The 26483-nt window shown below is 39.7% G+C and overlaps 1 protein-coding gene across 2 annotated transcripts; it reads right to left on the reverse strand.

Annotated features, from left to right (window-relative positions):
* Positions 1-1339: 1339 nt before the first annotated feature.
* Positions 1340-26483, reverse strand: prdm1b (PR domain containing 1b, with ZNF domain). Of its 2 annotated transcripts, none has more exons than XM_034125138.1 (6): positions 21552-21638; positions 21033-21273; positions 18822-19744; positions 18591-18719; positions 17875-18138; positions 1340-2580 (listed from the first exon to the last, which is right to left on the reverse strand). In XM_034125138.1, the coding sequence occupies exons 1-6, from the start codon at positions 21558-21560 to the stop codon at positions 2269-2271; spliced, it is 1878 nt and encodes a 625-aa protein (XP_033981029.1). In that variant the 5' UTR covers positions 21561-21638; the 3' UTR covers positions 1340-2268. The 2 variants fall into 2 exon arrangements, with proteins under 2 accessions (XP_033981029.1, XP_033981028.1); XM_034125137.1 differs by lacking the exons at positions 1340-2580; positions 21552-21638 and adding exons at positions 22607-22726; positions 26432-26483 and having other exon boundaries at positions 16269-18138.

Genomic DNA, 26483 nt, shown 5'->3' on the forward strand with positions numbered 1-26483 from the left:
TAAATTGAAAGTCTGCCTCACTGTCATGTGATGCCAATGATCACATACGTTTAGGTATGACTGCTCTGCCCATGAATGCATCACACTGTTGCTGTCTGGATTCAGTTTTTAAATCTGCAAAAGGCATGTTTCTAGAGGCAATTATCTGTGCCTTTGACCAAATAAGGTTTCCGACCTCAGAGTAGTTGTATCAATAAAACTGTAAAAGACTCAAAACTCATACCTGCTGTAAATACTGTCAGCATCATACACCCCACCAAAATGCAAAGTTGATTGCTCAATCATTATGCAATATAAAAATTGTGATGTACTGTAAGCAGTGTCATTTCTGAGTTTCTTTGGTGACTGAGGAGTTTCATTTCCTCTATTTCCTAGGAAAAAGACCCTGACAAGTGAACGTATCAAGGGAATCTAGTGTGGGATTAGAGTTTATTGCCAGCAGGAAAGGGGAATAGAATGTTTAAAGAGCTTTGAATGTGTGTCAATACCCAGCCAGAGGAAATATGTAATCACAGCTTTCAGTTAATAGGAAAAGGCTTCTTTGATATGAGACATCAATGGTCTCATTTCAAATGACCAGAAATTAGGATAAAAAGACATTGACATTTTATTTCATTTTTGCTGTTGTTAAATAGTACTATTACTTTAATTATTTTTGGATTCTCCATTAACTGGGGAGACAAAAAGCATCTTCAAGGTTTCAAGGTAACAATAAATGAGTAATTGACATTGAAATCGGTGATGTACTCTTTTAAACAATGAAAATAAATGTCTCCCAACCTTCAAGATTCTTCTTTGTTAGGTTCCCAAACCTAACTATTGCGTCATCACATCATGAACTATTTTTTCACAAAGGATTAGGGACCTCATCATGGTCTTAAGGAAGGGGATTGGTGATCGTAAAAGGTCAGCTATTGTCTATCAGCTTTGTCTTTGGGAAGTCAATTGAACACCGACAGAAATAACGCATTGCTTATTAAACATGGAACAATGCATCAACCTCCCTGTTGCTGTAAAACTCCACTTCTCAATCTTATACTAATATGAAAACAAACGCATAACACTAGAATTATAGAAACAATATCTTTAATATGCTACATTGTGTAAATATAAAAGTATCATCAAAATAGTCTCTCACATATAAATTCTTAACATCTTGTTTCCAAAAATAAACTAAATAGACAAACATATTGTACAAAAGAAGGACAACACTACAAACAGGATAAAAGAAATACATTATTAACTCAGTAGTACAATTTGCAAAGACAGTACCTCCCTGCTGGTTTTCTATAACAACCAGAATAACACAGATCGGGTTGCCTTTTTATTCCAGTGCTAATTGACAAATATATTAACAATGTTAGATTAATGTGCTTTTGTGTTGCATGTTTTTGATGTCAAAAACATTTACAGTAAAGCTTTGTAGGTAAGAAATATCAGATACAAGCAACTTAGCGATTTATGGTCTTTTAGTGGCATTTGGCTTCATTTAGCACATTGTGTCTTTGATATTTTTTTATCTAAAGCTGTGAGAGGTTGCTAAATTATCAAGAAAAGGTTAATTATACAAGAATGAATTGAGTAATGATCCACAAAACAGTGCTACGCATTCATGTTCTTTGATCGAATTTTGGCAATTGCTTATTAATACACAGTCTCAAGAAACCTGATTTTCCCTTTTTTTATAATAAATAAAATAGTTGCAAACAGTTAAAGAGCAGGAAAGGATTGTGCCCTATCGTTCATACAGTAATTACTTCCACTCGCTGTACACATGCACCCAGAAGCTCAAACATGCTTTCACACAAAGTACAACCTTGCTCAATACAACAAGTGAAGACTCTTTCCTCATTTTAATAAGAGATCAAATCTCTTTGGAAACACATTAAAAAAAAAAAACTGAAAAAACATACTAAAATAAAACTAAATAAATAAAGATGACTTACATTTCCCAAAAGGTAATAAGTTAAAGCACAACAAAAGTAATCACTTCTCTACCTGAGTGAAAAGAGTTTTGAATAATTCACAGCTTAACAACATCCTCCTCCATATTCATTTTTGAAACTGAGTTTTGGGAGGAAGTACAATCACTGAATACCCTCGCCCAGTCTTTGGAATGCTCTTCTTTTGGTGCTGTGCTCATTGGATAACAAACGTTTTTATTCCCTTTAATGCCCTTCATGGACTTTATATAGGGAGTCTTATTTGGCGAACATTTTTTGTTTTTATTAATGGTAATGATGCTGTATGTCCTCTTTCAATATTTTCTCACTGTCCTTCTGCCTTCACTGTTGGCCATTGGTGGAGATGAACAACACTGGCCCTCTCCTGATAGGCCAGTGGAGGAGAGTGGTGTGACGTAGCTATGGGCGATTTGGCGATGGGCATTGCTGGAGCATTGATTGCCGCCGTCAGAGCTTTCAGCAGTACGGTGGCTTCCTTCTGGTCCTCTTTCCCTTCACCTTCCAAGGTACGAGCCAACCAGTGCTCCACCGCTTCCTCCACCTGCCTTGCCGACGCCGCCTCTGTGAGCATGTCCGCCTCTTGGCTGGCGTCAAACTGCTCCACCATCTGCTTCATGTGGACATTGACGGGTGCAAAATATTGTTTTCAAATGTAAATGAGCCGGATTTTAGCTTTGAGCTAATTTCCATCCGTAGTCCCGTCACATACAACATGTATGAACACGACAGTTATATACATGGCAAAAATAAATACATGATGTGCAGAAGATTAATTATTGGAGGTTAATGAAGACTACAATTTAGTGTGGGTTCATTTTAAGCTAAACCTTTGTATGTCTGAAACACGTTTAATATAAAAAGCAATTAACATTTGGAGCAAGTGTAGCCCTACAGGAGCACTGTAAGCTAACTGCAGATATATGTCTCCTTAAGCGTCAGACGCTACTTCATCTTGCTGCTATGAGAAAACATGACACAGGCACAGGCATGAAAACCAGGCAATGACAATTCAAGATGATTGTGCAACTAACCTGTGCAGCTGCTGGCTCTCATTAGCCGGCTTCACGGGGGCAGGGTCACTCTTCGGCTTTGTCTTGAACTTTAAGAACTTGAACCTCTTCTTCTCTCCCTCATTCTTGTGCTTGTCCACTGAATCTGTCAGGTTGGCTTCGCTCCTGGAGAACAAACTTTTCAGAGACTTTCTGGAGGAACTCTTCGCCATCTCTGCCGCTGTGCGTAAAGCCACCGAGGGTATTTGTCCTTACACAGAGTCACAACTACTTTTCCACTTATTGTCGGTTTATTAAAAGCTGATCTGCGAAGTGGGGAAAGTGCACGGATGGCACTTGTTGACAGATGACATGATATGCCGCTGCTGCCTCATTTTCTGTGCAGTATGCAGATATCAGGTGTGGCGACACGCCCCTTAGGAAAACACCCAACTACCAGACAGCCTGAGACTCCAGATGGTCCCCTACCATATAATGCAATAAAATAAAATAAATAAATAATGTATTTTTATTTAGCCTACTTTTAAATAAATCAGGAAGTTATATTCTGCGTTTACAAGTTGCATTAAATAATTCCAAAGTTTGCACTTTTATTGGTAATAATAGTTTCACTTCCATTTATTTCAGGTGAGTTATGGGTTTCCACATCAAGAAGGGAAATAAGAATGCGGTTTAATAGGATTATCCCTGATAAAATTGGATTGTGTTATGTTTTATGAATATGGAAGAATAAAGTTTAAAATTGTAAAATGTCTATGTTTATCGGCTTCCTGTAGATTATAATAGCCTATATCCTGCAAGGAATTCGCTGGCAACACTTTCAAGGATACCATTTGAAAGCCTCAGAATAATATATATTACTTCTAACTATAGCCTTGTTTTTGAATAATAACAATCATGCCAATAATATAAAACATATTTAAATATGCATTATTTTATTTAAAATGGAATGTTACATTTAATCTAAACAAATTGTGTATCAACATGTATTGCAACACATTTTGAAACGTAAAAAATATGCAATAATGTTAAACGGTGTGGTACTACAATCACAGTGGATGAACAGGGACACCTTGTGGTCTCTGTGTGGTTTGCAGCCGGATTGCAGTCAGAAGAAAGGGCACAGGGTCATTCATGTACACACATGCATGTGGCCTACTCTGCCCCACGATGGCGCTACCATCCTGCTGAATCCAATAAAAAACGACAAGGTGGAGAATAATAGTAAAGGTAAACATCGGTTCAAGAATGTGCTACTTGTTTTTATGACTAGTCTAAACTGACAGATGCAATGAATGGTTCACAAAATAAAAGAATAAAATGCAACTTTTACCCCTCTCAGTGACATATGGGAATGACTTGCACAATATATACTTTGCCCATAAATAAGGATTTATAGCTATATATGCACATATTGGGGGGAAAACCCACTCGAAAAATATGTGAAATTGTGAAATGTCATCATCTTGATAAGCACTTGTGAAAGTTGTATTGCTTCATTTTTACAGTAGCCCATTATGGCGTTATCATAAGGAGATAAGGAATGACTAAAACAAATGTTACATGATTTCATTTTTATAGGGATGGTAATTATAGTGAGTGTGCTATGATTCCCCTGCAGCAGTGGCGGCGCCAGGGTATGGCTGGGGTAGGCTACAGCCATACCAAGAAATGGCTTAGCCCCACCTTAGCCCCACCATGAAAAGTGATGTTAAAGTAAGCAAATTCAATTAAATAATAAGCTAAATGCAAAATGTTGAGAACACGGATTGCGAAAATATACGGGTCGTGTCCACAACACACAAACTGATCCTGCTGTAACAACAAGTGCACGTTACTGATGCAATATGGTTGAGACCATTCGGGCTTATGCTAGAAGAGGGGTGCAAGGAATAGTCTAAGTAGTGGGGGAGTTTTATACACTAAAGGTGTGGAAATTCTCTGGCGTTATAATATCAGCGCGGCCGCGGTCAGATCAAAATGCCTCTGAATGCAATTTGAATAGACCTACAGCCAATCAGAGCAACGAAACGTTGGGTCTGCGTCATGCATTACTGATTGAGATCAATCGGAACCGCCATTCAGTATCCCTATTGGATCTTCAACGTGTACTATCATATGTCCGTTCACAGTGATCCCTTTTTATTTACTATAAGACAAATGTGCCGTTTTATTTCATACAGTTCCATTTTGATTGAGAAAGGGAAATAATCTAAACCTCACGTGTGGCATTTCACTGTTTCACGGGGTGCGATATAGCGTGTATGTAATTCAATTGCAAATACTGACTTGAGCACCACCACTGTATGGGTTAGCCCTACCATAGATTACCCAACAAAAATACCCTGGCGCCGCCACTGCCCTGCAGTAACCTTCAGGTTACAAGTTATGTGTTAATTTAAAGGGGACCTATCATGCAAAATGCACTTTTGTACGTCTTTTATACATGAATATGTGTCCCCGGTGTTCCAGGGAACTCACCAAGTGTCAGAAAACACAACCCTCTCTATTTTCCTCCATACCCAAATCTCTAAAAAAGGGGCTGCAACGGATCTGATAAAAACTGATCCAGATTTGAACACTGTCTTGACGTCAGGACAGTGGCGCTACGGCTATTGGGCCAACTCCACCAATCAGGAGGAGACAGCCACAGCCATTGCCGTTCGAAAGCGCTGGAGACGCTGTAGTACATATGCCAGGCCAGTAGATGGTGCTGTTCTCACAGAATCAGCCCTTGCAAAAACAGAGCTAACATTTTTCAAATTGAGCGAAATGAGGCATGGCTAAAATGCATGATCTGTTTGATATTTTGAAAAAAAAAAGTATAAATATGCCTTATATAGGTATGGTCCTACACTAGATTTTTCAAATATAGCATGATAGGTCCACTTTAACATTGAAAAAAATGTAATTCGATTTTGCCATCAGAACATGAAATAAATCGTCCAACAATAATATTTGTTTTCTCTTTCATATTTCACGTACGAATATTGCTATATTCATACAGTATGTACATATTACTTACTTTACCATGTGTTAAAAATAATAAAAAAGACAGTATTCAAAATGGCAGACAGATTGTACACATGTAAAGTAAGGAGTACGTGCTAGATAAGGACAGTATCAGATGAAAATCGATTTCAAAAGACAGCCTAAAAATCTGGTAATAAAGCAGAACCCACCAAACAGTATCTAGCACACCAAACAGTAACTAATATCATTAAAAATACACATATTTGTGCAGTGATGGAAAGATATAATCTCTTAATCTGACTGTCTGTCAGCAAATAAAAAAAGGATTTTATAAAATATATTTTTTATAAAAGATGAAGCTGTATCTTCAAGGTCGTTATTGTGTCAGTTTAAGTTTTGTATGTTCCCATTTTACCAAACAAAATTAAAACTAATCTTTTCACCAAGGATAAATGATTTATATACAGTAAATGCATGAATTTAGGGCCCTGAGGCAGTTGCTTACTTTGCCTGGTTTGTAAAACAATTGTGTTTACATCCATCCAATAAAACAGCTTGAGATTCTTATTGAGCTGATGGATAAGATTTAAACTTACTAGTATTTTTTTTGTGTGACAGTAGGCAAACACAATATGTTTAACAGTGATCTATCTATTAGAGGTTAGGTTTCACTGATTGACATTGTTTAATGGCCTCTTTACTAAAGTGAACTGACTAAATATGGTGATATAAATCAACATTTATTATCTTTTTATGTTAAACCTTTAGACCCATTTAACTGAAAACGTCAGTGTCACAGCCATGTGCTATTACTCAGTGCCACACTCCCATGTATATGGCCCTAACTGCTGACAAAAAAATGACTGCAACCGAAAGTCAAACACTGAGGTCAAACTGGAACTCATGATTATTATGGGATTAATTGCTTCCACCTATGATCTGTGTTGGAAAAACATATTTGTATCATGACTATCAGTAACTTCAAACTGAAAGTGAATATTCACATCAGAACATTGTCTCTTTGTTTTGTGGCATTCTCAATGCCCATTCATCCACACAGAACACACACACACACACACACGCACACACACACACACACACACACACACACAACACACACACAACACACACACACACACACACACACACACACACACACACACACACACACACACACACACACACACACACACACACACACACACACAAACCTGATGTGTGACATTATCCTCTTGCAGTCTTTCTGATGAAATTAAACAGAAAGTCACATGATGCTCATAGGTCACAGCTGTTGGATGTAAGGTATTTGGTTATTATCCATAACATAGCAATTATCTTCCAAGTAAAAGGGCAAAGGCCAAAATGGTTGGCTACAGGCAAAAACACTGTTTCAATATCACCTGTTAATTCACTTAATTAAATTACTTTTATCACTCACATTACATACACAGGTTGACATACATGAACACATGCACAAACAGAACCACATGCAGGATGGGAGAGGGAGGGGAACCGGCGACACTTTGGTTTTAAGTCCACGCCCCTACAAGGCATGAACGCTACTTCATACAGAAAACATTCATGACAAATAAATATGAAATGGATAGATAACTGTTGGTCAATGAAAAAAGGTGCAGAAATCTCTTGAGAGGAGCCCGTGATATGTTTAATTGTACTTTGATGTAGAACTAAAACATAAGGACAATATCAAAGGGCCACTTTTACTGATACTGCTAGAGAGGACACATAAGTTCTCTTCACTCAAAACTGCAAAGACATTACAGTAATTGATGACAACATAGCGTGATGAAATCTCAGGATGTATTCATCTGATTTACAACCATTGAAGGTTTGGTACGGTATAATCATAGCCTGTATAGGATGCAACATTGTGTCTTTAAATACTTTTAACGGTAAAATATGATTATTAATATGTTTGCTCAGAATGTCCAAGTTGGTTTGCTGATGAATGGATAATGCAGATGAAGAAATCTTCTGTGCAAAGTAAAACGTTTGCTGGGGGAAAAGTTGAAGATGTACAACTGGAGAGATTTTCTGACCACTTATTAAAGTATTTTTTGAAAAAAATAATTACTTTTTAACATTCTAATGAATTTGTCGTTGTTGCCAATGTATGCTGGCACTGAAAATACCAGTTTGCTGAGAAGAAATTACCTCCTTTAATGTCTCTTTTGTGTCCTCCTCCCCCATCTACTGCTTACACTGAATCACTGTACTATAATTGTTATCTAATTATGTCCAGGCAGAGCTTGTACATTTCCTGTTAACATTGTGGCAATGACACACTGATCTGTCAGGAACCGGTGAGTTGCACTTCAAATCTGTTTAACGGAAAATTCCTCTATTACACCTTAGCATTCTTTATCGTTTGTGAAGTTTGAGAAAATTGGACATTAGGCCACGCACCACCACGGATCATTGACTGCATGTTTTATGTTGTAGCAGTTAAGTACAGGGGTGAGGGTTCAGTCCTAATGATATGTAATTCGCTCCAGGGGATGGTGATAGCTTATTGGAAGAATGTGAAAGCAATACAGATCAGGTTGCGGCTAGACTGGTAATACAAACTGAAAGGATGAAAGCAGTCTAGCAGCACTGTTTGCACTTTGAGTAACACTTGAAGTTACTGGTGTAGGCCTAAATGTATATAGAGTGGCGAAGTCCCTCCCACTTACTTCCGGGGTATGGGACCTTATTCCGGAAAAGTTATGCATTGAAGTCAATGGGGAGAGAAAACTTATCTTTCGATCCCGTTTGAATTGTGCCATGAATTACACATATGATGTTTGTCAATCTTAAAAAATCATTTCCATGTCAAAAAAGTCACAGTTTGTCTTAAAACTGTTGAAATATAAGACTTTGAAAAATACGAAACTAGAAAGACTACAAATCCCAGAGTCGCGTAAGTGATGTCACAATTGAGACACTACGATACACGTATAATACCGTATATATACGATCAGCGCCATATAGATAGAATCTATCTATATGGCGCTGGCTAAGATAAGATAACTTTGTGCCTGTGTGCTTAGTACCAGGTTGTTATTATACCAGCAATGGGTCTTGCTCGTTCTTTCGCTTCCCGTCTGATGAAAGAGGAGTGTGTGGATCAAGTTAGCTACCTAGCTAGTAGCTAGCACGTTAGTTAGCATTACAGCCTTGTCATTTTTATTAGCCTTAACATGAAGTAACATTAAGTAACCCAAAATGTTAAACAGTAAGAGTAGTAGTCATATTTCGTGAACCCTTTGAATAGTACTGTCACCGGTGTGATCATTCTATAATACACAATTTAAGCCCGGGGGAGAAATGCTAACGCTAACGCTAGCGATCTTCTCTACTTCATGCTATCTGCACAAATGGTTGACATTAAACCAGGGTTGCCAACTCTCACGCATCTGGCGTGTGACACACGCTTTCACTCTCAATCTCACGCTCTCACGCTGCCCAAACTATTCTCACGCCAAAAGCAAGAATACCGAAGACAAGAAACGGTTTTGAAAACTTTTGTCACGTAGTGATCGTCTTCTCATTAGAACATCTTTGATAATGTCTTCTGGCCAATCAGAATCACGATAACGGCGTGGTGTTGTTGCAGGAAGTCCCGACGGAGAATACTTTTGCGGTAGTACATCTCATATCATCGATACAACATCAACACGTAATGAAATAAGACCCCACGGTTTGATCATTGATAGGTGTGTGGGCTGTCTTTCATTTTGACACACAGAACAATGGGGGCTATCCACCCTTATCCACAATGTAAAGTCATTCACACAGCCTCTTCCCTCTTCTCTCTGTGAGGAGCAGCAGGTTCAGCTTTCAGAACAAAGTAACACAAAACTAAAATGGCATTCATTTTTTTAAATATGTAGTAATAGATTTATTTATTTTTCTTCTCAAGAGAGTACCAGAATGTGTATTTGATGTTAGTATTTAAAAAAATCTCCTGGGGGAGAATCCCCCCAGACCCCCCTGCAGGGGTTGGGTTTTCAGCATGTCTACTCTTTCACCTGTGGGGAAATTGCAGGATTGGCTCCAGGTCGCCCTTTTTATTTACTACAAGACAAATGTGCCTTTTTATTTCATACAGTTCAATTTGGATTGAGAGAGACAGGGAAATAATCTAAACCTCACGCGTGGCGTTTCACTGTCGGGGGGAGCGTGTATGTAATTACATTGCAAATACTGACTTGAGCCCCACCACTGTATGGGTTAGCCCTACCATAGATTACCCAACAAAAATACTCTGGAGCCGCAACTGCAACTGCAGATCTAAGATCCAGTAGAAATGATAAAAAAGTAAAAGTCTGCTGCTTATTGTTCTACTAGGCCAAAATAGAGTCAAAGAGTATATGAGAGTGAGAGTGTGTTAATTAATATATTTGGCAGTTTGGAGTAAGTCTGTAGATTTGTTTGTGTGTGTGTGTTTCATGTATAGGCCTCTCACGATAATTAATTTTGTTGGATACATTTTCCCGGAAATTATTGCGATAAACGATAATATTGTCGGCACCGTTGTATGACCATTTTAGACCACTGACATAATCAGTGGCGTTTTTATATGTACAAAAGTGGTGGGGCACAAAAAACTTAGATGTCTATATATAAGCTTCTGCAGTGACGTGCAGTGAGGTTCATGGCTGGTGAGGCACTGGCACTGACTCTTCAGGTTTACAAATATTATATTTTGACCTAAACCAAAATATAATATTATTTTCAAAAGCTTTTTTTGTCTGATGCTTCGATTAATTTTAAACAGACAGTTCAACAAAAGGATACCCAAAAAATGTCATTTTATCATTTAAATATTGAATTGTTCTCTCTTAGTAAGATCCCATTTTCAATAAAATGGCGGTCTTACCTTGACTTGAAGATGAAGTCCATTTGCCTATCCTTCTGGACAAACATTTCTATTACTTTTTTGTAAAAGTCCTCCTTATGTTCTTGTAGTTTCAAAAGTCTATCATAAATCTAATCCATAGATTTATGATAAAAAAATTATAAAAGTAGGGTAGACATGTGGATGTTATCCGGCTAATCAAAACGTGCATTTATCTAACAGGTACGTTTCCCACAGATCTTATTTCGAGCTATTTTCTAAAATCCTCTGGAGAAATCTCATTGCTTTTTTGTGCTTACTTCCTGGTTTTAGGACGCGCCACTGCAGCTCTCTCGTCTCCTCTTCACACAGCACACTTTTCGCGGCACACGTACTTACAGCCAATCAGCTCTGAATGATTTGAGATGACGTATGGTGGGGATGGTAGCTCCATGCCCCTCTGGTCATTATTTTTTTGCCACACACATTTCATTACAAAATACTCTGAGCATGTGCAGTGAAGTTTTTACAGTCACCGTTGACTTCACAGCGAGAGGAAGGGGCATAATCAGGTTTTGTCCCACATGGCTCTAAACAGCTCAATAGGCACACACTGTGACTGTAGACACACTAATTAGAAGAACACAGACTAAAACAGCAATGTACAGACGAATCAGATGATTAAACATGATCTTAAAATATATTTTATATATTTTTTTATTTATTTTTTTGCATTTTTGTAATCATTATTTGTAATACTTTCTGCTGACACTAGGTGGGGCTGTGCCCCACCTGCCCCTAATGACCAGTCGCCACTGGACATAATGATAATATATAATAATAATTCAAGTACATCCTTTCAAACTGCTAGTCACATCCTCATGTAAATGGCAATTTATCGAGGTCAGAAAAGTTATCGAGTTCATTTTTATTTATCGTACGATAAGTCAATTAATTGCTTATCGCGACAGGCACACAATAAAACAGTGGAAACAAACATGTTTGACTTTCATTAGTGAATGAAACTGTGTGCCCTTTATAGTCTGTGTCCATTATTGTGTATTTGTATATATTGTATATATATCCTATATATATGCTAAGGTCTCGCTGCTGACACGATAGCAGTCATTTCGTGCGCATATGTGTAATTAAACCGAATTAAACCCATGATATCAAAATCTCACTCCAGCCAGGTACCCAAAGTTGGCAACCCTGCATTAAACATTAAAACGACCAGGCAGTTCAGAGAGAATCAAAGGAAGGAAGGCAGGCAGCTTTGCATGACATTCTTCAGGACGTGTTTCATTGTAGTGATAGTGAGGGTAGTCTCTTGTGTTGACAAGACAGTAGTGACGGCCATCTTGGTGACGTGTGTTGTTGACCAGAGATCAGATGTAGTTCTTTGAGCGTTTCACACAAACAAATGTGTTACTTCACAGTTTTACGACACATTTTTTTTTTTTTGACTTGCAAAATTATCTTTTAAATTGACAAACAACATATGTGTAATTCATGGCACAATTCAAACGGGATCGAAAGATAATCTTTCTCTCTCCATTGACTTCAATACATAATTTTTCCGAAATAAGGTCCCATGGAGGTCCACCGGAAGGGGAGGGACTTCGCCACTCTATTGCCCAGAAGGAATATTGAAACAAAGGAAATTACTCCAGTTTGACTGGTCATTGTTCTGTAAAGGTGACGATGATTCCTATTACTGTAGGTAAACACTGATGACCCCCACTCTACATTTTCCCCAGAAAAACTGGAAACTTTTTAGCCCTTAGAGGTTGCGCTAGACTTTTTCGCTGCCCGTCATTTTGACGGACAAGATCGTAAAATGTCCGTAAAAATCCAGTATTACCCGTCGGCCTTTACACAACTCTGACGAGGGGAGAGAGCACTATCGTGAACTGTCAACCGGGGGGAAGAGCACACTCGTGAACTGTCATCAGAGGTGGGGGGCGCACGCTCGTGAACTGTTAGCGCCGTGTTATGCTGCATGTCCACTGCACCTCGCGGGAGCGCGCACAGCGTAAAGCCAAAACTCACAGACATTTCAATGATTTGTACGGTAAAGTTAGGTGTGGAAACGGTATCATTTCCTTTTTGGCGGGCATGCATCACACGGCATAACAACGGAGCCTCGTTGCGGGGAAACGTTGGCGCTGTTCCGAGTTTGTTCTAATCTGTCAAAATGACGGACTGCTTTCAGATTTTTCCGTCTTGGTTAAAAAAAATTGGTTCCAGGAGAAAAAGAAAAAAAAAAAGTTTACATGGAAATGAGATGTAATCTGAGACGAGTTTATGACTTCCATGGAAATGTTCACTATCCTGTTGTGTGTACGGAAGAAAACTTCCTTGTAATGAATACACTTGATTAGCAGAAGGTGACGGAGTTTACTTTACTTTTCACGTTACCTGATCGTGATCATGAAGAGATAACATCAATATTTGACATTCACTTGACTGTGGCAATGTGTTCTGTTGTGATTCTTACTGGCTGTATGAATTGAGTTTGCTATACGGCTTGTCAGCATCAGAGGAAACAATGAAGTGTGTGTTGTTGAAGAATACGAAGAATAAATTGCAACCAGGCAGCCAGAATTACTGCTAATAAAAATAATGTTGAAAAACTTGCAATGTTTTAAATGAATTTGGTTTAGTCCCATTTTGATCTTTTATAAATCATGCACATATACTGTATATGAGTTGTATGAATATATTTACATCATATTGTACAGTATATAATTTGGCCATATTCTACTGTGCACACAGTAGATAGTTTGAAAGTATTTATTTACAGATAATGTTAGGATAAATTGGCCGATTTGGTGGCTCTGTGGACCCTGAGTTACCAATCCCACAAGCTGTTTATATGTTTATACGTTTATACTTAGCCAAGTTATACGGTAAGTTTGTTTTATTTATTACCAAATTTAAACGGGATACACCAAACACAGTGGTTATTTTCACATAGGGACACGTTTTTGTGAAATATTCACACCCAGTAACTTGAAACTTGTGTAACAATAAACCAACTGATAAAGCCAACGTTAGCTTGATGCAAGGCCGTAACCATGGAGTCTACATTGGGGGGGACCACAAATTCAATCAAAATTTGAATACTAATTTCCTGCCATTCTAAAGGAAAATATATAAAAATTAACTAACACATGGGATACTTTAAAACCTGTTAAGCCCCATGCCTCCGCCCGTGGGGGCAAAAAACAACAATATTCACGAAACTGTGTCTCAGGCATGGGCGTAGGAAGTATCCTCAATGTGGTTGGGACAATTTGACGGGGGGGGTGTGGGCAGGTGGTGGACCTAACCTCCTCTGGGGGAGTCCGGGGGCACGTTCCCCCGGGAAGATTTTTTTTTTAAATGTTGAAGTTAAAAGCATCAATCTGGTGCACTTTGAGAGCAAAATGAAGAGATCTATGGATACATCTCTCAACACCCATTTGAAACAGAACTGTAAACAGATTTACTTTTTCTTTACCATATACATTGGGGGGGATGTCCCCCCCCCAATGTATATGGTGAATTCGGCCCTGGCTTGATGTAATGTAAAACCCATATAGAGTTAAGAGTAAAAGACAAGGAGTTGATACTTGATATCTTACCTGCCACTTAAAATGTTTCATTATCATTTAAGAACATGTAATTGACATTTCACAAAGATAACAAAATCTAGTAACATTAGGTTTTATGACCAAATATTGTAATTTACGTTAGCCTAACCAAATATTTCCCACTTATTTTAAACTTCATGAATATGACAAAAACCTGTATGTGTTTTTTTTTCTTAAGGTGTTTTACTGCTTCTATTGCTACTGAGACATTGTTGATTGCTTTAGATTAGACAGAGATACAGATTCTTACTAGCAAGCAATTTACATATCTTTCAAATCTTTAGCTTTTGTTAAGTTTTACTGCTGCAACCTGATCTGTTAAATCCCTAATTTAAACTAGATAATAGTGGGAATGAAGTAGGGACTTTGAACCCTAATTTAGTGATAGATTAACAAATAGCAGATGCAAACCAGTCATCTTAAGTGCACATTCATTTCTTTTTCCCTTTAAGGATGTGGTGTATACACAATACTGTGCAGTTTACACAGGATATTGATTTTACTGGATGTTACCATGCTGTGTGTTTCCCTTCTCTCTAACTGAACAGCATACTGGTATTGTACATGTACTTTGACTTTGCTTCTATTCTATTGCACAATGGGTAGATGTGTGGCTGGCAGTGCAGCCGGCAGCCTGCCAAAAGGAAAGGATTTCCTGTCACCACTGCAGTCTGACAGCACATGTTAACATGGTTTGATGTGCTTTTATTCTGATCAGTGGTGTGTAGGTGTTTGCTGTGGGGTTCTCCCCCAAAATGCTATAGAATGAGATGTCGTTGCACAGCAAAAAGAAAGTGGTTAAGACACAAAGAGAGAGGAAGCCTGCTAAAGAATTACTGTAAAGACCACACTGCTTACAACAACTTTGCTAAAGACTTTGTAAATTGAAAGTCTGCCTCACTGTCATGTGATGCCAATGATCACATACGTTTAGGTATGACTGCTCTGCCCATGAATGCATCACACTGTTGCTGTCTGGATTCAGTTTTTAAATCTGCAAAAGGCATGTTTCTAGAGGCAATTATCTGTGCCTTTGACCAAATAAGGTTTCCGACCTCAGAGTAGTTGTATCAATAAAACTGTAAAAGAGTCAAAACTCATACCTGCTGTAAATACTGTCAGCATCATACACCCCACCAAAATGCAAAGTTGATTGCTCAATCATTATGCAATATAAAAATTGTGATGTACTGTAAGCAGTGTCATTTCTGAGTTTCTTTGGTGACTGAGGAGTTTCATTTCCTCTATTTCCTAGGAAAAAGACCCTGACAAGTGAACGTATCAAGGGAATCTAGTGTGGGATTAGAGTTTATTGCCAGCAGGAAAGGGGAATAGAATGTTTAAAGAGCTTTGAATGTGTGTCAATACCCAGCCAGAGGAAATATGTAATCACAGCTTTCAGTTAATAGGAAAAGGCTTCTTTGATATGAGACATCAATGGTCTCATTTCAAATGACCAGAAATTAGGATAAAAAGACATTGACATTTTATTTCATTTTTGCTGTTGTTAAATAGTACTATTACTTTAATTATTTTTGGATTCTCCATTAACTGGGGAGACAAAAAGCATCTTCAAGGTTTCAAGGTAACAATAAATGAGTAATTGACATTGAAATCGGTGATGTACTCTTTTAAACAATGAAAATAAATGTCTCCCAACCTTAAAGATTCTTCTTTGTTAGGTTCCCAAACCTAACTATTGCGTCATCACATCATGAACTATTTTTTCACAAAGGATTAGGGACCTCATCATGGTCTTAAGGAAGGGGATTGGTGATCGTAAAAGATCAGCTTTGTCTTTGGGAAGTCAATTGAACACCGACAGAAATAACGCATTGCTTATTAAACATGGAACAATGCATCAACCTCCCTGTTGCTGTAAAACTCCACTTCTCAATCTTATACTAATATGAAAACAAACGCATAACACTAGAATTATAGAAACAATATCTTTAATATGCTACATCGTGTAAATATAAAAGTATCATCAAAATAGTCTCTCACATATAAATTCTTAACATCTTGTTTCCAAAAATAAACTAAATAGACAAACATATTGTACAAAAGAAGGACAACACTACAAACAGGATAAAAGAAATACATTATTAACTCAGTAGTACAATTTGCAAAGACAGTACCTCCCTGCTGGTTTTCTATAACAACCAGAATAACACAGATCGGGTTGCCTTTTTATTCCAGTGCTAATTGACAAAAATATTAACAATGTTAGATTAATGTGCTTTTGTGTTGCATGTTTTTGATGTCAAAAACATTTACAGTAAAGCTTTGTAGGTAAGAAATATCAGATACAAGCAACTTAGCGATTTATGGTCTTTTAGTGGCATTTGGCTTCATTTAGCACATTGTGTCTTTGATATTTTTTTATCTAAAGCTGTGAGAGGTTGCTAAATTATCAAGAAAAGGTTAATTATACAAGAATGAATTGAGTAATGATCCACAAAACAGTGCTACGCATTCATGTTCTTTGATCGAATTTTGGCAATTGCTTATTAATACACAGTCTCAAGAAACCTGATTTTCCCTTTTTTTATAATAAATAAAATAGTTGCAAACAGTTAAAGAGCAGGAAAGGATTGTGCCCTATCGTTCATACAGTAATTACTTCCACTCGCTGTACACATGCACCCAGAAGCTCAAACATGCTTTCACACAAAGTACAACCTTGCTCAATACAACAAGTGAAGACTCATTCCTCATTTGAATAAGAGATCAAATCTCTTTGGAAACACATTAAAAAAACAAAACTGAAAAAACATACTAAAATAAAACTAAATAAATAAAGATGACTTACATTTCCCAAAAGGTAATAAGTTAAAGCACAACAAAAGTAATCACTTCTCTACCTGAGTGAAAAGAGTTTTGAATAATTCACAGCTTAACAACATCCTCCTCCATATTCATTTTTGAAACTGAGTTTTGGGAGGAAGTACAATCACTGAATACCCTCGCCCAGTCTTTGGAATGCTCTTCTTTTGGTGCTGTGCTCATTGGATAACAAACGTTTTTATTCCCTTTAATGCCCTTCATGGACTTTATATAGGGAGTCTTATTTGGCGAACATTTTTTGTTTTTATTAATGGTAATGATGCTGTATGTCCTCTTTCAATATTTTCTCACTGTCCTTCTGCCTTCACTGTTGGCCATTGGTGGAGATGAACAACACTGGCCCTCTCCTGATAGGCCAGTGGAGGAGAGTGGTGTGACGTAGCTATGGGCGATTTGGCGATGGGCATTGCTGGAGCATTGATTGCCGCCGTCAGAGCTTTCAGCAGTACGGTGGCTTCCTTCTGGTCCTCTTTCCCTTCACCTTCCAAGGTACGAGCCAACCAGTGCTCCACCGCTTCCTCCACCTGCCTTGCCGACGCCGCCTCTGTGAGCATGTCCGCCTCTTGGCTGGCGTCAAACTGCTCCACCATCTGCTTCATGTGGACATTGACGGGTGCGCTGGAGTTGGCCATGCAGCAGCTGCACTGGTGGATGCGTAGGGAGAAGCGGTGGAAGAAGGCCTGGGCGCAGAGCTGGCAGCGGTAGGGCCGGTCGCGGCTGCTGTGGAGGCGACGGTGCAGTTTGAGGTGGATGTACTGGGTGAACTTGGTGCCGCACAGCTTGCACTGGTATGGCCTTTCACCAGAGTGGAGGCGCAGGTGTGTTTTCAAGTTGCTGGTGCTGCTGAAGCGTTTGTGACACACCTGGAAACATGAAATGAAAGATTAGGGCTTTTGTGAGCAACATTCACGTGACTGATCGTTGACACCTTGAAAAAACAAATCGATTGTGTTTCGAAATGTTCTGGATAAACTAATCAGTAGAGTATAATTGTCATATAGTGTCAGGGCTGATCATGTAATTCCAGTTCTTGTATAAAAGGACTGCTTTTCCTATTCTTAGTACCAGTGTGTCCTCACCCTGAACACTCACACCCACAGAGTCACGCTTTTTAACAATAGCATGACAAAGCGGGTAATGGCTCATTGAAAATCAAGCACACTGCCTTACCAGAAAGTGATGTGAGTCAGAGAGCATTTACGTTTGTTTCCTTGTGAGGTTTTCACACTCTTGGTTTTACATCAACTTCATGATATGATCAGCTTGTAAGCAGCATGTAGAGAGAGAAGAAAAAAAACTCCTTTGATCAACATACCTGACATTCATGTGGCTTCTCCCCCGTGTGGACCAGGTGGTGTTTCTGGAGGTGGGCTAGCTGAGTGAAGCTCTTTTTACATAGGTAACACTGGAACGGTCTCTCACCACTGTGCACTCGAAGATGGACCTACAGAAAATAAAAAAGTAATGAGCACTGGTGCCAACTAATATCCGAAATGTGGAACACATTAAATTCAAATATAAGCTGTAGCAGGGGAATGAAAGTTACCTTGAGATTCGACAGCTGTCCAAAAGTCTTTGAGCAGATATTGCATTCATATTTGATCTTTCCATTCTGCTTGTGAAGGGGGTAGGGCAGCGATTTATGGCCATGGCTGTTGCGTATCGATGGTTCGCTTTTCACCGTGTCCAGGCTTAGATTCATGGCTTCGTCGCAGCCAGAGGAGGACTGCTCATTACACTGATGCTGACTGTCGGGCTTTGGGAGAGGGGAAAGCTCTGGGGTGGCTGGGGCGCCCCTTGGGGGAGATATATTTGGTTTGAGTTCTTTCAGACCCCCCTGTGAAGACATAGGGTACGGGATGGACACTGGCAGCTGATTAGGTGGGCCGACAGGTGGGTAGGGGAGTCCGTCTGTGCCCGGATAGCTGCTGTATCGAAGGGATCCTCTTGAGGGCATCATCCCAGGGAAGGGAGGTGAGTACAAGGGGAGGAGGAGGTGGCGAGGATAGTGTGGGCTGTAGGGAGGAAGGAGCTGGTAATTGGGTTGGAGGGGTCTGGTTTGAGGGTAAAGGGGGTAAGATGAAACACCTTCCCTGTAGATGCCATGGAGGTGTAGAGGGAGACTTCTGTGCTGAGATGGCAGCGCATGTTGGGGATCTGGTAAGAACGGGCGATTTAAGCCCAGGATAGGCTCTCTGTGTTGGGGCTCGGGGGAGGGAATGATCCCCTGGTCTTCTGATTCTCTGTCACACTCCTCCTTCTCAACCTTTTTGCTGAAGTCCATGATCTGGTCGTAAGGCGTTACTGGCGGAGTGTCTCTCTCCAAAATCTCCACGTCAATCTTCTCCTCTTCATCTTCTTCCCTCTCTTCTTTCACTTCTCCCTTTGTTCTTTCTGTGAGCCATGTCTTGTGAGGTAGGTGCTGTTTGGTATACTCCGACTCATGGTCTTCATCAGAACTCATGTATTCTGTAAAATAATACAATCAAAATTGAGTATTTCCACAGGAATGGATATGACATCAAAAAATTGTGTAACACACAAGCACACACAATTAAAAGCACACACACACATCCGCCCACAGAAGGCACTCCCTCTTATGGTAAATGATAGTAGTTTCAATCTGAGTTATCACTGGTTTCTGTATGTCTATTACAGTAGTGATTTTAATGTGGGAGAATGAGTTGGCGGTAAAGTGTGTGGGAGTCCATATGTTATGTCACAGTCGTTTCTTTTCCGAAACCTTTTCTGGGTATAGCTGTCTTACTACTTGCCACACAAACTTGCCTTTTTCCCTTCTCTTTTTCTTTATGAGAATGTCTCACTCTCACTATCACTATATGTCAACTACTGTGTGTTAAGGGTCATGTCATTCTGCTGTGTTCATTATGTTAATTGCATTTAGGGTCATGTAGCACTGTTTTTGCATGGTTTTTCTCCTTTACAACAATTAATTTGTACATTAAATCACTGATTTAAATGTTTGCCCCTGGTTTCCTTTCTCCTTTAGCTTAATATGAAAACAAGCATTGGTGCCCGAAACTTCCTCAACCAGTACCTGAGCTTCTGAACTAAATTGCCTTCAATATAAATATAACAGAAAATCAAACCCTGGACGCGAAAGGAAGGTGAAAGCTTTTAAGATCCTATAAATTAATTAAACAACGTAATCATACTGCCTTAGAATTAGTCATCACAATGAAAAGGCACCCATCTGGTGTATCCAGTTGGCATGAGTCACCAGACTTTGCGGTAACAGGATGATGAGGGTATGACTTGCTATTCTACTTATAGCTGAAACCAAGTGACTCACAAAGGTACTTTGACCAAGCACTTTTCCCATTAGATCTCCCCTCCCCGTAATATAACGTCATTTACCACATCATGAGATACTGAGATTTCCGTCTTTTGTTTGTGCATTTCCATAATCTTAAATATTGGCCTGAGGACTTAACAGGTCTCCAGGTTTTTAACAGAAAGGCAATAATCACGTGCTACATGAATTACAATTCAAGTGATATCATTTTGCTGATGATAGATCTCCTAACACAGCCCTTATGCTTTGGGTTTAGTCATAGCCACGGATCTAAATCTGTCATTTTGTCATGTCAAGTAACATCAAATGATTTTTGGTGTGTCATTGTGCTGGCTTGCCATCAAAACAGCTGATAATCAGCAGTCTTTCTGCGTCTAAAGGTATGTGTAAAGCTGAGGCAGAAGACCTTCACATCCTGATGTAAAATGATAAATTGCTCACTTTTTTTGATGTCTTCATGCTGGCCGCAGAGCCTCTGGGCAAACTCCTGGCTGTACCACACCAGCAGCTCCTGATTGGGCTCCACCGGCCGGATGGTGTAGAAGTAGATGTCTCTGCCGTTTTGGCATGCCACCAGGTTTTGTTCCGGCGAAGGGTGGGCCGGGTTGACGTAACGCATCCAGTTGCTCCTGTTGACGTCATAGCCATCAACAAAGCTTTGAAGCTGCCCACCGCTGTAAATCTGAAGAAGAAAAAGAAAATGGGATTAAAACATGGACGCAAAACATTTAAAGCAACTGATTTGTATTTTGCATTATGACAATTGGTTTTACATTAAAATATAAATATACACATTTTTGTTAAAATTATTATTTTGTTCATCTGTTGTATGAACACGAAGGTGCTATAATTCCTTGAATTTAGAAATTACATTTCACAAATATCATTTAATTCCAGTAAATGTCAACACCTCTATAAAAAACAATTTGAATCCATTTGTTTTATAAAGAAAATAATCACCTCTGCCATGTACAGTTAAATGTCCTATAATTATCAATATCTGTTGGTCCTTTGGTCTGCAGCGTACTGTTCTGCTCTCTGTGTGTCCTCAGTGTGTGTGTTTGTGTCTGTGTCACTGTAGGTCTATTAGTACTAGACGAGCATGGAGGTGTGGCCGATAGCTCAGTGACTCTCACTCTCCCTCTTTACAAATGTTCTCTTTCTCTTTCTCATATGTTGCTTTTTTTTACTTAAGGTTATGTAAGGATTGCCATTGGCACAATTAATCATGTCTTTCTTAGGAAAGAAAACATGCGTTGGCTTATGAAAACAAACAAGATCAAAAGAACAGGCAGGTTTTGGCAGGCAGCCAGAAACACACACACTCAGGCTTGCCCGTGGCAGCACGTCCGTCCCCACCCTCCACCTGTGTCACAAGGTTCAAAATATGATAATTTCTTCAGAACGTCAACCTTTCACTATTGCACTAGTGAAACATCCCTTGCGCGGCTTTACAGGAAATAAACCGGAAGGAAAACACGTAGGGTGGCAACAAAAAGTCCTTATGGGAATTGACTCAGCAGAAAACAAAAATTCCTAAGTGACATAACATGGATGAGAGAGAGAAAAGAAACCTGGGACCTGAAGATTAAAGGGGGTGGAGTGTGTACATGTATATTCAACAATAGTCCCTTCCTTTTGTGTATGTGACACTTGTGACGGAGCAGAGTGCCGGTAAAGCTGTGTGAGAGTGGATTCATTGTTACGTGTACCAGCGTTAACAACTTCCTCTAAAAGTTTTCAGCAAAACCACTGTACACCAGAGCGTTGTGTGTGAAAGCATTTTTTGTTTCCTTATTGAGGTATTGACTTGGACTTGGTGTGAAACTTCTGTTTTTTGTGAATAACAGAGGAAGAAGAAACCATTTCACCAGCTACTCTTCAACCATTCTATTTCTTAGGATCTAGACTTTCCCCTTTCTGACCAGTTTCACACTGAGCCAGGGTGGCAGTATTAATGTGATTTTATGTATTTATTGTATAGATTCATCTTTATGTCTATGCAATTCCCTTACCCTCCAGAAGTATTTCCTGTTGGCCTGTTTTGGAACATTGTCTTTGGTGTAGATGACTCCTTGCAGAGGGCCAAAGCGAGTCCCCTGGGGAATGTATTCTTTGCTGAACACGCCCATTACCTGGAACACATAACAAATACATTATTATATTGAAGTATATTTCTCATTACAATATACACAGCAATTTGATGCCACAAAAGACAAAAGATTCCACAACAGCTGTTTTCATTTCAACACATCTATACATACAAATAAGTGCAATATTTGTATTTCTCCATTGTTTACAGTGTTGGCATGATTTGCAGTTCTGGTGGCTTTGTCATGTTGACCCAGACAGTTCTAGAGCCAGGTTCAAACCCACAAGGTGACACACTTTCAACACTTACAAGTTAATTGAATGAAGAGAATTACACTTTCTCTGACCTACTCCACTGATCTCTGAGCTAATGTCCTTATAAACACGTGTTAGGAACATGAGACAGAGAAAGCACTGTCACCTGTTGTTTTTCTTGTGAACTGTATCAATGCTTGTCTAATTTATGAAGCATTTTAAAATTCAAAGAAGACAACACTTTTGATAAGCCACAAAGACAAACCAAGCAATATAAAAATATTATTCTGATTATTCTTGCTATTTAGTTTGTTTCAAAGTCAAAAAGCTTGATTGCAAAATGTTTCACCTATGGATGACACACCTTTGCATATACTGTGATTATATGCAATCATTGATCATGTTCCCTCTGGAACATGGTCAAAACATAGATATTGCAAAATTGAAATGTGCGTGGGATTTTCTTTACCATGAGCAACTTTTTTCCCAGGGACACTTAATCTTCTCTGCCCTGCAGGGGATTGAGTCTTTACTGAATTTTGAGGTAATTTTTTAGACAGTTGGATAAGAAAATATTGTGTTTGTAAAGATGGTTAATCCAGAGCGATGAGGTAAAAGATATGTTAGTGTCCTATTTGTTGTGCAGAACAGAGTTATGAGTCACACTTTCATAGAAAGTGCACAGGCTTGGGGTCAACCCTTCTCAAAATGAACCCAAACACACACACACACACACACACACACGCCATCAGGCAGCAGCATCTGCGGCATACACACAGCCTTCGTGTCTTGAGGAGCTTTGTGTTCCCCCCCCTCACCCCACCCCTTTACCCTCCTTTCCTGACCCCCCCATAGATAAACACACACTCTTTCTCCCTGTCAATAAGCAATTCTAATTCAAAATGGCCCTAAATCCTTTAAAGCAAACATTTAAAAACATTTACAAACAACTGAACTGAAGGGCAGGAGTTGGATTTCGTAAATGATGCATTAGCAGTCAATTAAAAGAACAACAGGTCAGTGAGGTCACTATGTGTGTGTGTCTCTGAGTGTGGGACAAGCAACTGTGGTAGGCAAGTGAGGTGATTCCTGGATGCGATGAACCGGTGTGACAGGGACATTGTGCTTTGCTGGCGTTGCGTGACTAACGAATCGCTGTGGCCGCTGCTGCTGCTAACCGCTCAGTACAGCCAGGTTGGGAGTAAGGGGGAGGCAGTTGGGGGGGGGAGGGCAGGGTGTTGAAGAACGGAAGAAAAGAGGATGGGCGTTCTTAAACGGACCCACGCTATCACACTCCCGATCGCCCTCCTTTTCCCCTGCCTTCCCCCAATCCTTGTTCTTTTCTTAACCCTCTGGAAATAGCTTGTGTGCCTGCCAGGTTGAGGCCTGGCGTACGCACACGCTGCCTGGCCGGCTGCCTGTCCCCAACGAAAGTTAATCATCTGGTTTTAACCTAAATCCCCCAATACACCCTCCTCTCCCCACCTTCTCCCTTCCCATCCATCCCCTTCGCTGCCTCTGCCGCAGCTCACTGGCACCCGTTGATAATGCCCCATCTGCCACGTGCCCCCTCCGCCCTTCTGTGCATTTCCTGGCACGCTTCGAAATGAAAATGGGAGGAAAAGGAGGCTTAAAAAAAGTGTGAAGAAGTTAAAAGGGATAGAAGATAAGTGGGCCCAACATTCCTCCTGTTAGCCAAACATGGAATGCATGGTACAAGCAAGTTAACCACATTTTCTGTTTTTATTTAGACCCTTAAGGTTTGACCGCTAAACTGAAACAAGTGTACCATTCGCGCACCTGTGTAAAAAATTCCCTTCAATGGAGCCTTCCTATAAATGTTAAGAACTGTGCCTTACATTAAAGGTCACACATGCATGCGCTACTACCTACTAACCCACACAAAGGAGGGAGTGTGTTTCACAGTAAATGCATTACCTAGCTTAAGCTTCCGAGAGTCAAGGAAAAAGATTCACATGACAACTTCTTTGGGAAGGGAAACTACTCAATGGACAAGGGACGAGTTTAAGCAGGCAGATTACTGGCAAACATGTGAATGTGCGCTCATGCTTGTTTTCAAGTCTTAACTCTTATCTGATATCTTTCTGACTCACCCTTTACATATGCATGCACATACGTGAGCACCTACTGTACCTATCTGGCAGTAAGTGTTTGATGGGGGTAGGGTTAGGGTTAGGGTTAGGGTTAGGGTTAGGGTTATAAAATACCATTTAAATACATTCTTAGATAGCACTGCGACACATGAGCACAATCAAATGACAAATCATGTTTGGCTGCAACAAGAGATGTGTTTTTGGTAAAGAAGGGCTGGGGATTTTAAATAAGCCCTCAAAGTGATTTTATCACCTTGCTTTGCATGCCTTGCCCTTGCAGCAGTAAGAAAGATGAGAGTCTGAGAAGTTGAAAAAAGGAACATCGGCAGAAAGTGTTGCAGGGTTTAGTACAGAAGGAGGAAGGGGACAGCGGAGAAAACCACAAGCACCAAGTGTTGAGCCAAACACCAAGTACAAAAGGAGTGACTGTGTGACATCTTTCTCTCTTCCTTTCTGAGATGATGATTCTCTCTTTAGGTACAGTACAAATTCCCTTGCTTTGAGTCTTGATTGCAGTGCTTTACACAGACATGTCCAGGCAGATACCGGATGTCAATACCTTCCAAGCCAAACAGCTGACTTTAATAGCTCAAGGGGTTTGTTTGTATTTCCTGACTCACCTGAGAGGGAGGGACGTGGGAGGTAAATAGGACAGGCATGGTTGTAAAAAAGAAAAACAAGGGAGGAGGGTCTTGATCCAATATAGATCACTTGGTAGAATCCTTCCCTGATAACTTTCTCTGTGGGTGTGTCTTAATGTCCTGAGTAAGGGAGTTTTCGCATGCAACATTATGTGCGTGACACAGAGATGCAGAGAAGCCGCACACTGGTGTAAACATTAGGGTGACATCATGGAAGTTAAGGTGGTCCGAAGACCTCACATGCCCCCTGACCTCAAGCTGCCAGTGGCCTCATGTTCAGAGCAACTCAGACACACACACACACACACACACACACACACACACACACACACACACACACACACACACACACACACACACACACACACACACACACACACACACACACACACACACACACACACACACACACACACACACACACACACACACACACACACACACACACACACACACACACACACATTGTGCACTCTACTGTATGTGCCAAGAACAGCATTTGTCAGCAGATCTTTTGTTCAAGTTATCCTAATGCAGATGGCCCAAAAAATTATGTAACACAGAATTCCTGTTTTGAGTTATAAAAACGAAAGCTTTAATAAAGCAAAACTAAGCATTTAGGGCCGACATCCAGGATCTTGCATCTAGTTTAACGGAGGGTGTGCTAGATTAAAATACAAAATATATATATTTTTAAATATGCCGGTTAAATAATTTAGATACGTTAAATTGCTCTTACCTCATTGTCTGTGCTGTACTCGAAGGTGAGGTTGCGTGGGATGGAGGTCATG

The sequence above is a fragment of the Trematomus bernacchii genome, unplaced genomic scaffold (assembly GCF_902827165.1).
Source record: "Trematomus bernacchii unplaced genomic scaffold, fTreBer1.1, whole genome shotgun sequence".
Classification (NCBI taxonomy): domain Eukaryota; kingdom Metazoa; phylum Chordata; class Actinopteri; order Perciformes; family Nototheniidae; genus Trematomus; species Trematomus bernacchii.